Source organism: Gekko japonicus, unplaced genomic scaffold (assembly GCF_001447785.1).
Source record: "Gekko japonicus isolate JY-2015 unplaced genomic scaffold, Gekko_japonicus_V1.1 scaffold299, whole genome shotgun sequence".
In the NCBI taxonomy this organism is placed as follows: domain Eukaryota; kingdom Metazoa; phylum Chordata; class Lepidosauria; order Squamata; family Gekkonidae; genus Gekko; species Gekko japonicus.
In genome coordinates, this window is record NW_015170896.1 from 430,912 (window position 1) to 442,963 (window position 12,052).

Below are 12,052 nucleotides of genomic sequence, written 5' to 3' on the forward strand. Positions count from 1 at the left end.
TTGTATTTTAATCACACATGGACTCTCAGTCTGAATTATTTTACTCCGGCACTGCTGGACCATCTTATCTCTGCTAAATACCATTTTTTTCAATATCTCACTATCACCCAACAGTCAGGCACAAATAAATCCCTAACAGTCATACAAATGCCTTCTGAAATAGATGGGACAGACTTTCCGAAAGGCAGTAAGGATCTTCTGGGTGTAGCATGGTTGTGGGGTGGCCACAGAGAAAGCACAGGAATGGATGATGGGTGGACCATGCCACTCTAAGAGGGCACCCTGAACACATGAAGCTGCCTTCTACTGAGGAAGACTACTGTCCCTTTCAGGGTCACTGTTGTCTATGACGACTGGAACTGGCTGTGCAGAGAGCCCAGGGCAGAGGGCCCTCCCCATCAACTCTGACCTGACCATGGCTCAAGGCTGAGCATCTGCATGGCCTGCAGAAGGTCCCAGGTTCAGTCCCCAGGACCTCCAGTTGAAGGGACCAGGTGGGAGGCGATGTGGAAGACCTTCGCCTGAGACCCTGGAGAGCCACTGCCAGTGTGAGTGGACAATACTGACCTTGACAGACCAATGGTCTGATTCAGTACAGGGCAGCTTCATGTGTGTTCACGTGTCATCCTTTTAACGGGAGATGGCAGGATTGAACCTGAGACCTTCTGCCTCTAAGACTGATGCTCTTACCACTGATCTGCAGCCTTCACTTTCAATAGGCATTGGTCTGTGGAATGTAACTAGGATGCAGGTTTGTGAGGGGACAGCTTTAAGCAACTGCAGGCTTCAAGGCACTGGCCGGAGACTCTTAAGCTTGACAGTTCGCAACAACTAAATCCAGCGTTCTGTAGTGGTGACGTTCTTGGACTAGGATATGAGACACCCCAGGTTCAAATCCCCCCTCTGCTGTAGAAGCTTGCTAGGTGACCCTGGGCCAGTCAGACACTCTCAGGCTAACCTACCTCACAGGGTTGTTGTCAGGATAAAATGGAGAAGGAAAGGAGAATGATGTAAACCACTTTGGGTCCCCACTGGGGAGAAAGGTGGGAAATAAATGAAGTGAATAATTAACTAAATTCTAGAGTCCTGGGAGACTCCATAAATACTCACCCATCCTCCCTGGGCTTGGATCCAGGCCATGATATGTTCTTGGATATATTCCATTGTCCAGCTAATTATGGTCCTTATGAGGTCAGGTACCTTAGTGCAAATCGCCTGTCCGTGGGGTGGCAAAGGGAACATGGAGAGAAGAGCCAGTTATTAGCAGCAGTCAGAACCAGAGGGTGGATGGCCGGAGGGGCAGGGGGATGGTGGGGCAACAGCAGTGGCACACTGACCTTCAGGACCAACTTGCAGGCGAAGTAGAACAAAGCCACCACACGGCCCCAGTTGAAGGTCCCATCCGCGAACATGTCTGCAGCCACCCGGAAGAAGACTTCCTTTGGAGGGTACGCCTGCACTTGCTCTATCATCCTGCAGGGGGTGGTATCAAAGCAGCCCGGATTAGACACGTGCCCACCAATGCTCCCTCTAAGCTGTGGAGTCCTGTGAGCAAAGATTCTGCTTTTTGAGCTACTGGCATTAAAGTTGGGAGCAGGTGATTTGGCTATTGCATAAACCAGTTTGCTCTGGAGCCATCCTTCCTGAGCCAAGACAAAAATGTGTGGGCCAGAGGCTAAGAAACTGTGTGCTAGCTCACACTAACTCAGCTTAGAGGGAACACTGGTGCCCACCCACAGAGAACCCGGTGGCAACATCACAGTTTCTGAAGAAGGAAACCTCAGCGCCACAAGCGCAGACCAAAGAGGGTTTTTAACAGGAAGAAGCTGGCCAAACTTCTGTTTCTGGAAAACAAATATCATTTAATGTATTTAGCATGAGTCTGCCAGAGAGGCTGAGCAGAGGCACACCAAGTCATAGACCTCATGGAGACCAAAGGATCATCCCTTCTACAGCAAGACTACCCAGAGCTTAGTAGTCGAAACCCACCCTGGCATTAATCCATGAATCCTTGCTACAGTATGTCATAAGCGGAGAGGCGTGGCCAACGTACCAAAGATAGCTTCATGAGCCACGTTGCATAGTACGGAGGAACAGAGGTCATTGCGGGGGGGATCGCAGTTCCCCCGGGTGAGATACGGGGGGCGGGGCATATGACGAAGCCCCACCCCCGCATCCGGCCCTCATTAAGCCAGGAGGAGGCAGGAGAAGAGGGAGGGTAAGTTGCTTCCTCCCTGCCTCTCCTCACCCCTGCCTGCCTGGGGCCAGGGAGGGCCTTCGCGGGGCTTCCTTGCACTCCCGCCGGCCTTGCAGGTCCACCGCCGGGCCCCTCATGGGGCTCGGCAGTGGAGCTGCAAGGCCGGCGGCGGCGGCCGGGACCGTTGGGGGCGGGGTGTGTGGCCTTATGACACACTTCCGGTGATGTCGGGGGTGTGGCCTTATGACAAACCTCCGGTGATGTCAGGGGTGTGTGGCATATGCTAATGAGTTATGCTAATGAGTCCCCCTAGCTCTTTTTCTATGAAACGACCCCTGCGGAGGAATAACCAAATTAAACCATCCCTGGATCAGCTGATTTAGGAGAAAACTCCTGCCAGGCAATCAGTTACAGACTGCCATCCAGAAGTGATCCTAAAAGAAAGCTTATCATAGCAGAAACTCAGACTCTGTTCTCTCCAGCTATAGGACTGGCCGATGCCCTGCTGGAGAGAGAGGGTACCCCAAAAGACTCTTAATTAATCTACCGAGTTTCAGTCTTCTCGATCTCTCTGTGCTGAGTAAGACGATAATCCAGCCCGACAAACACAATGTGAGATGGCTGAACTTCCTCCCCATTGGCCAACATCTGTTCAAACTCTGGAGGGGAGGGGGGCTATGAAGATGAGAAGGGGAGCAGAGAGGCGGTACAGAATCGGTAGCCACTTTGATCCTCAACGCTGAAACCCAACAGAACCTGTCAGCAGATTCAGACTTGTGCAGCGTATGCTTGAAACCCACCTCTGTAGCTCAGTGTTGCCATCAAGTTCGTCCCCGATCCGGCGCAGGCACTCACTCAACCTCTTAGTGCTGGGGTCACACGGCTGGGACTCTGAACCTCCCAGTTCTGCTATCAGTGCATCATAGCCGGAATCTCCACAGCGCTGAGCTCGGTCCCTGATAAAGCTGTTGCGGGAACAAGAATGGAGGAGACCACCACCATCATGCACCAGAAAGAATTGGATTCCCACAGAAGCCCTACGCTGCACCAATGACTCATAGACTAAACACATTCCCCAGTTCCTCTGGTCTACAAATATAGCCCCTTTAGGGCACTTAAGGGCTGTGGCTCAGTAGCAGGGCATCTGCTTGGCATGCAGAAGGTCCCAGGTTCAATCCCCGGCATCTCCAGTTAAAAGGACCAGGCAGGAGGTGATGGGAAAGTCCTCGGGCTTGAGACTGGAGAGCCGCTGCCAGTCTGAGTAGACAGTACTGACCTTGATGGACCAAAGAATCTGATTCAGTATAAGGCAGCTTCATGTGTTGACTCACCCCTTGAGAAGAACCGTTCCTGTCTTAAGGATCTGGTCAGAAGTGGTGCCTGGAAGGAAAATAAGCTCTGACACAGAAAACTTGCCAGCCTCCCAGGAAAACCTTGAATCCTGCCCCCACCCCCAATCTGCTTTTCCAGTCTGGGCGCCCATTTCCTACCCCTTCGTGAGGTGTGGCAGGAAACAAAGGACAGGCTAAGAAGACAAGTTGCCAACAAGCCGCCCCTCCTAGCCCAGTCAGCCCCCCAGTTTTGATTTCAGTTTCCCCCAAGTCGTCTCCCTTTCCCCATCAATAGGATTCTGTTATGACTAACATTCGTCAAGCGCTTTGTACAGTTTATACGCACCTCTCAGAATTGGCTGACTCATGTGGAGAAACGGGCTACTGGTTACCAGAGAAGGAGTGGCTCGGGCATTATTGCTCACCACGCAGACCCGCACTGATCATTCCCCATATTTATCTCCCACCCCTCCTCAGAACTAAAGGTGCCGTGCACAGCTGGGTTTATCCCCTGGGCAGTGTTCCCTCTAAGCTGAGTTAGTGTGAGCTAGCTCACAGTTTTTTAGCCTCCGGCTCACACATTTTTGACTTAGCTCAGGAAGGAGGGCTCCAGAGCAAACGGGTTTATTCAGTAGTCAAATCGCTCCCTCACAGCTTTAATGCCAGTCGCTCACAAAGTAAAGTTTTTGCTCACAAGACTCCACAGCTTAGAGGGAGCATTGATTCCCCCCTCCCCCATTTTTTAGCTTCATAACCACCTTCTGGAGAAGAGGAGGAGGAGGAGGAGGAGGAGATTGGATTTATACCCTGTCCTTCACTACCCAAAGGTGTCTCAGAGCGGCTTACAAACTCCTTTCCCTTCCCCTCCCCACAACAGACACCCTGTGAGGTAGGTGGGGCTGAGAGAGCTCTGACAGAAACTGCTCTTTTTCAAGGACAGCTGTGCCAGAACCATGGTTTGCCCAAGGATTCCTGCCTTCCTCCAGTCCGTCGGGTGCCATGCGGCTCTTTGTGCTGCTTTGAGACCGCTTGCAGAGGAGACCTCGGGGGACTACGGCTTTGGACTGGCCTCACAACCGAAGTGTAATGTCTAGACCAGCCCTGAGTCAGCAGTCAAGGAAGGAGTCAGAGCCACATCTCTGGAGTAGCATGCCATCCACACAATGAAATAGAAATCAGAGCCTCACATTCTCTGGTGTTCACATCTCCCTCCCCCCACAGTTTTTATTTTTATTTTATTTTATTGTATTTATACCCCGCCCTCCCCGCGAACGGGCTCCCACTTCTGCAAGATCCCCCCCCACACAGTGTTTATATTTTATTTTAATTGTTTTAAAATGTATATTCCCTTGTTCTCCCCCGTTCTACTTTATCTTCTTAACAACAACCCTGTGAGGTAGTTTAGGCTGACAGTGTGTGATGGACCCAAGGTCACCAGAATGCTTTCACGGCAGAAAAGGGATTCAAATCCAGTTCTTCCAGGTCCTAGTAATTAATAATAATTACCGTATTTCATTGTGTGTATGTAGTATAGCCAGGAGATCCTAAGATTTTCTGGCATCCTAACATTCTAGCTTTTTAGCGTTAGGCACCACTAGGTGGTGAGCTAGACTTGTTTTTTGGCCTGAGAGAGCTGTCACTGATCCAAGGTCACCCAGCTGGTCTCAGATGGAGGAGTGGGGAATCGAATCCAGTTCTCCAGCTTAGAGTCCGCCGCTCTTAACCACTATGCCACACTGGCTCTCTACCCAGATCCGAGTCTGACACTTAAACCGCTTTGCCACACCTATTCATCAAAACTGAGTCTGAAAGAACTATATGTCAGCGAAGCCGTCTCCTCACACAAAGGACGGCCCGTTCATCCACCCACAACACCTCCAGCCCCACAGAATGCATGGCACCAAATGATGAAAGAAATATTGCCATCGGGGTACAGGAACTGTGGGGCGACTGCAAGCCAATCACATGTGCTCACCCTAACCCACCCCAAAGGATGTTGTGAAGATAAAATGGGGGAGAGAAGAAGGATGTAATTGGCTTTGGGCCCTCACAGCGGAGGAAGAAGGCTACATAAAAGAAGTAAATCGATTTTTTAAAATGTTAACCTAATTGAGCCCCACCCAAGGTTTAATCTCTTAGCAAACAACCCAAGTTTGGGTAACTGCATCAGCACACGTTCATGTTACCTCTTCCTTCCCCACCCCGATCTAAATTTAGAGTGTAAAATCCACAGGGCGGGGATCCATCCCCCCCATTTTGTTAGCTGTTGCGCAATTTTAAATAATACTATTCATTGTCCTAATTTTGTTGTATCGTTTCTCGAGGACAGTAGAGTTGCCAACTTTTTTTTTTAACTGGCTGCCGTTTCTGTTATCAACCATGATACTTTTAGGTGATAAATGCCTCTCCACCATGATGTGAAAAGCTTCGCTGGTTAAGAACTGCGGCAGATTGAAACTGCTGCCAAAGACACAAGAACGGCTGAGACTCCAGAGAGGTGGCCAAATGACAAAAGAAGAAAAGTTGTTTTTCACACCCCGTCTTTCACTACCCGAAGGAGTTTCAAATCAGCTTACAATCGCCTTCCCTTCCTCTCCTCACAACAGACACCCTGCGAGGTAGGTGGGGCTGAGAGAGCTCTGTGAGAACTGTGACTGACCGAAGGTCACCCAGTTGGCTTCATGTGGAAGACGGGGAATCAAACCCAGTTCTCCAGATTAGAGTCCACCGCTCTTAACCACTACATCATACTGGCTCTCAGAGTCTTGTGACACATTAAAAACCAACACATTTTACTATGGCATAGCAAGAACAGGAGAGTTGGCTACCCGACACACAAAACATTTGGCTATAAGCAATGCTCCCTCTAAGCTGTGGAGTCTTGTGAGCAGAAATTCTACTTTGTGAGCCACTGGCATTAAAGTTGTGAGCAATCGATTTGGCTGCTGCATAAATTAGTTTGCTCTGGAGCCCTCCTTCCTGAGTTCAGACAAAAATGTGTGAGATGGAAGCTAAAAAACTGTGAGCTAGGTCACACTAACTCAGCTTAGAGGGAACCCTGGCTATAAGGTCCACAGTCCCCATCCATTTCTTTTTTGGGGAAAAACCTTCCATTTGTATTCAGCTTTAATAATTAATTTACAGAAGTACAGCCAACAAATAAACCATATCACTAATTAAGAAGGAGGGCAGATCTCATGGCACTTTAAGGACTTAAAGCTTTTGTACAGAAATGAGCTCTTTGTCAAGTGTACGACAGTCCACTGTTTACATTTGTTCCCTATCATATACAGAAAGCCATACTGTGTGGTGGCTAGAGTGTCAAACCAGGATCCGGAATACCCAGATTCAAATCTGTCCTCTGCCAAGGAAGCTCACGGGAAACCTATCCTACTCCTCAGGGTTGTTGTTGTAAGGATAAAATGGATATAGGGAGAATGTTGTAAGCTGCTTTGTCTCCCCACTGGGGAGAACACACAGGATATGAATACCTACATAAATCAACAAATGATATGATTTTGACCATGACAACACTTCTTACAACTGCCCTGAAGTGGGCTCTAGTCTATTAAAGCTTCTGCCAGTATATATATCTTAGCCTTCAAGGTACCCCAAGACTCCCTTCAGTTTTTGCCATAACAGACTGACACAGCATCCCTCTGTAATTCATCTTGTATATGGGATTTATCATCAGACAGAAATCCAGCATAATGTACTAGCTTAAAGGGATATACAGGGCAATCCTAAACAAAGTTTCACTTTTCTAAAGCCATGGATTTAAACGTACTTAGAAGGATTAACTGGCTTTAGGCTTGTACTCAACGTTACAGAGCAGGAGACTCAGTCTTGCCTCCACCCAAACTCACTAAGGTAGTCAAGCCACCCACCCTCCACTTCAGCAATAATACTGGCCCTACCTTACAGGGCAGTTGTAAGAAGTGTCGCCAAGACAAGACAACAACCAAAACCAATGTAAGACATTTAGGATGCAATGCCAATGAATGTGATAAGTTTGTGGAAGATAATCAGGTGGGATGTATATGACAAAATGGAACTGGTGGTCAGTGTAGCCAGCCTGCACAAATACCTAATCCAAAACACACGGCCTGTTCTCCTTTTTACCTTGTATTGTTTTTTAGCATGACTACAACAACTACAGCAGCAACTACAACAAAAACTAAGTTTCCCCCGTCTCATGAAAAGCTGTTAGTTTTATGTACGGACATCCACACCCCGCTTGAGGACTGACCAGCCGGAGGCAGCGTGCGGCACCCAAAACGTTCCCAACCAGCAAATGCAACAGCCACGATTCACGGCGAGGAGGACCACCATCGAAAGGTGCTTCAGACTGCCACACTGAGGGTAGGGCCCTGGGGGGGAGGGGGGCACGGCGACATAATGCCTGCAGTACCGTAGATGCAGTGCCAACAAATGCAATAAGCTTGTGGAAGATAATCAGGTTTGGCTCTGATGAGGCGGGATGCATACGACAAAATGGAGAGTTTCTGCTTTTTCTGCTGTAGCAGGGACTTGAGAGACTCTGCTTTCCATGACAAACAAACAACCACACGCCCACCTTGGTAGCAACCACCGCGCCCCCCAACACACCATCGCCCTCCCCTCCCCTTATTGTCCCCGCTTCGCCTTCCTCCCGTCCCTCTTACCCGCTTTCTGGGGCGGGGGCTCCGGCTCGCGCGCTCTCCCAGCCGCCGCCATGTCCGCGCTCCGCCAACACCAGCCGCCGCTCCGCCCGCGCGCCAAAGGCCGGCAGAAGAAACTCCGCCGCCCGCCGCTCCGGCTCCTCCTCCCTTCTGGAGAATCACATGACCGGGCAGCCGGCAGGAGACGAGGAGGAGAAGGGAGGGTGGCAGAAAGACACCCGCAGAGAAAGAGGGGGTGGGGCTAGCGGGAGTCACGTGACAAGGGTCAGCGCTCTCGCGCTCTCTCTCAGGAAGTGTGCGTGCACACGAAATCTCATACCTTGAATAAACCTTTGTTGGTCGTAAAGGTGCCACTGGACTCTAAATGTGTTCTCTCTTGGTCTCTCTCTCATTTCCCACCCCCCGGAACCAGTGGCTTTCAAACTGTGTTGCATGCAAAAAAAGACTTCCTTGGAAGCTTATTGGGGTGGGGGTTCCCTTGAATTTTATGTATTTATTTGCTGCCATGCATTGATCTCACCGCCCACCTGATCCAATGTCAGCCCTACTTATGCATCTTGGCTGTGACTGGCCTCTCCTAATGGCCGTCCCCCCCTTCTCCCAACTTCTTTTTCCTGTAAGTGGGGCTTGAGGAGATTTCATTTCATTGTGTCTGAAGCAGAGGGGTTTGGACACAAAAGCTTATACCTTGAATAAAATTTTGATGTTCTTAAAGGTGCCGCTGGACTCAAAATTCGTTTTGCTGCTTCAGACCAACAGGGCTACCCACTATCTAGTATGTTTCATTGCTCCTCTCTCCGGAGAGAGCTCATGAAAGCATGCAGGATTCTCTCCCCTCTTCCGTTGTATACTCAGAACTGCCCTGTGAGGTAGGTTGTAGTGTCAGAGTGCAGATCTAGGCTCTAGGGGATACCAGGCTTGAATTCCCCTCCTTGCCATGGAAGCCAGGTGGGTGATTTTGGGCCAACCACACCCTCTCAGCCTAACCTGCCTCACAGGGTTGTTGTGAGGAGAAAATGGAGAAGAGAATGATGTTGGGTCCTCATTGGGGAGAAAGGTGGGGTATAAATGAGGTAAATAAAGAAGTTAGGCTGGGAGATCGTGACTGGCACGAGGACACCCTGTGAGCTTCCATGGCAGAGTGGGAATTTGAACCCATAATAATGTTAAACACAGTTTTTATGAGAACAAAGTCTGAGTCCAGTGGCACCTTTAAAACCAACAAAGCTTTTGTGTGCATGCACACTTCTTCAGATACTTATACCCAGAATAAAACTTGGTTGGTTTTAAAGGTGCCACTGGACTCAAACTTTAGTCTGTTGCTTCAGACCAGCACAGCTACCCACCTGAATCATACAGTTTTTATGAGTATCCATGAAATAGGAGTTTTCACACAATAAGTTTTCATGTCAAGAAAGATTTGAACCCAAGATTTCCCTGAATCTTGTGCAACACTAGCCACTCTGGCTCTCAGTGAATGAAAAAACAGGAAGTGGTGGACAGTTGTTTACTTAACCTTTTTCTTGCATTCTGGATTCACAAGGTGGCTATGGCTCACAATCATAAAAGTACAAAAAAAATACAATAGACAAGACTGTATTGTGTCTCTATCCAACACTTGCATCCATGAAACCTGGAGTAAAATTTTAAAAGCTTCCGGGAAAGGCAGCTTACTGGCAGCGACAGACCGTTCCCGGGGTGTAAACAAAGTGTTGATTCACAGACAAACTTCAAAACCAAAAGTTGTGTAATACTGTTCATTATGGCCAATCAAACTATCTGCAAAAGCGGGCATCATTAAACAGTGGCAAACCTTTGAGCTCTCTGGGACTTTTTTTTTTTTGGTCAAGCTGGATGTTCAATACAAAGGGCTTTTTTAAAAGGAAGAGGAAGGGAAAACGCATTGTTTCCAGGCATAATTGCTGAAGCTCATCACGAAACGGTGGATATGCGCTCTTCACTTAGGGCATGATGAGAGCCAGTGGGTCCGTGTTGTGCACCCATGGGAGATAGCTCTGCATCCCAGAATTCTCTGTGGCAATCATGAACGGGTCCCTTGGCCAGATGCCTTGATGGGAAAAGGGCTCCCTCCCCCAGGGGAGGAAGCTTGAAACCTGTGGGGCTAGAGACATACCATTGCCAACTCTAAATACTCTGTACTGTTGGGCTGCAATCCTATGCATGATTTCATAGAAGTCATCCACAGTGAACATTGTGGGGCTTACTTCAGAACAGATATGTGCAGCAGGGATGGTGCTGTTTTTGTAGCATCAGCTTTGCTAGGCTTGATTGCACTTCGTCGGATACGATGATGCAAATCCTCAGTCAGCAAGGTTTTTTTTAATAGAGGAAATGGGTGGGAAGGAGCACATTGCCTCAAACGTAGTTTTCTCAGACCCAGGAAAACTTTCGTTTCAATCCTTTTGTTAAACTTGAAGTCGGCCAGAACAAAGTCTGAGTCAAGTGGCACCTTTGAGACGAACAAAGTTTTGTTCAAAGTGTAAACACACTTCTTCAGACTACTACAGGATTCTTCTATTTTGTTGTCACTACAAAGGGCCAGCGAACTGGGCACTAGAATAAGTTAATACATCACAGTTTGGGAGTTCCAGTAAACAAATACAATTGAACTCCGCCCCAAAGGCCATCCAGACAGCATTTTCAGTTATTGTCTCTGGGCACAGAGGGGAGCCACTGAGCGCTTTTTTCCGTGGTGAAATCCTGCCTTATATGGCGCGGGGAAGTTTTGTTAAACCGGAAGTCCCCATGACGCAAGTGACAGCTTAATCCCACCCACTCTTTAGGCGGGAAAAGCGTCCTTTAAAAAGAAAAGCGGATATAGACAAACCCTATATCGGGGTTCTCATAGTCACTTCCGGACAGAAACGAATTGATGGGGCCTGTCAGCCCCTCCCACAGAAAAACTCATAGCCGCTTCCCATGTTCCCCATACAACCGCCCAGCCCTTTTCTATCTCTATGGTGCCGCTCCGCGCAATAGCTTTGATCACGTGACAGTCCGTGGGCCACCGCGTCCCTCCCCCAGGCTCGTCAAAAGCTGGGGGAAGTGATTGGCTACTAATTTAGTCACGTGAGGAAAGGGAATGCCTTTTTGAATGCTAGGAGGACAGTGCCTGATGGGAAGAAGCAAGTTGGTGGGGTTTGCTGTTTTGGTAGAGGAGCTGACAGGCGACGGCGGAGCCAGGTCCGCTTATCGTAAACAAGGGGGCTGCGGTCCTGTACGCACTTCCAGGGTAGCAAATCTTATGGTGGTGGGGGGGGGGGGGGGCTTCTGAAACGATGTGGACAGGGTAATGGTAAAGGTTCCCTTGCTCGAAAGCCAGTCGAATCCGACTCTAGGGTTGCGGTGCTCATCTCCGTTTCCAAGCCGAAGAGCCAGCGCTGTCCGAAGACGTTTCCGTGGTCATGTGGCCGGCATGACTAAACACCAAGGCGCACGGAACGCTGTTACCTTCCCACCAAAGTGGTACCTATTTATCTACTTGCAATTTCTTGCTTTCGAGCTGCTAGGTTGGCAGGAGCTGGAACTAGGGACGGGAGCTCACTCCGTCATGCGGCACACTCGGGTCTCGAACTGCTGAACTACCGACCTTCCACAGCCTGCAGTTCAGCGTCTTAACCACTTGAGCCACCGCACAAGCACAATTCATGAAGCAGTAGAAAAGAGCAAGAGGCCAGTAGCACCTTAAAGACTTAACATTTGTGGTGGGGTGTGATGAGCTTTCATGAGTCGCTGCTCACTTCTTCAGATGCAGCTAGAAGGGGAGTCCACCTGTCCTGTATATTGGAAAGTGGAGTGATGTCAGATGCTGAGTGACATTTGCAGGTGTGATTGGACAGACT

At 49.2% G+C, this 12,052-nt stretch overlaps 1 protein-coding gene across 1 annotated transcript in view; it reads right to left on the minus strand.

Annotated features, from left to right (window-relative positions):
- The window catches only part of LOC107116597 (apoptosis regulator BAX-like), a 10,230-nt gene extending 1,956 nt beyond the window's left edge, over positions 1 to 8,274 (minus strand). Inside the window, exons 1-5 of the mRNA XM_015418535.1 lie at positions 8,193 to 8,274; positions 3,529 to 3,577; positions 2,998 to 3,162; positions 1,338 to 1,473; positions 1,111 to 1,215 (exon numbers count right to left, since the gene is read on the minus strand). Coding sequence (XP_015274021.1) covers positions 1,111 to 1,215; positions 1,338 to 1,473; positions 2,998 to 3,162; positions 3,529 to 3,577; positions 8,193 to 8,244 — 507 coding nt within the window. The 5' untranslated portion in view covers positions 8,245 to 8,274. The remainder of the gene's footprint in view (positions 1 to 1,110; positions 1,216 to 1,337; positions 1,474 to 2,997; positions 3,163 to 3,528; positions 3,578 to 8,192) is intronic.
- Positions 8,275 to 12,052: the final 3,778 nt, after the last annotated feature.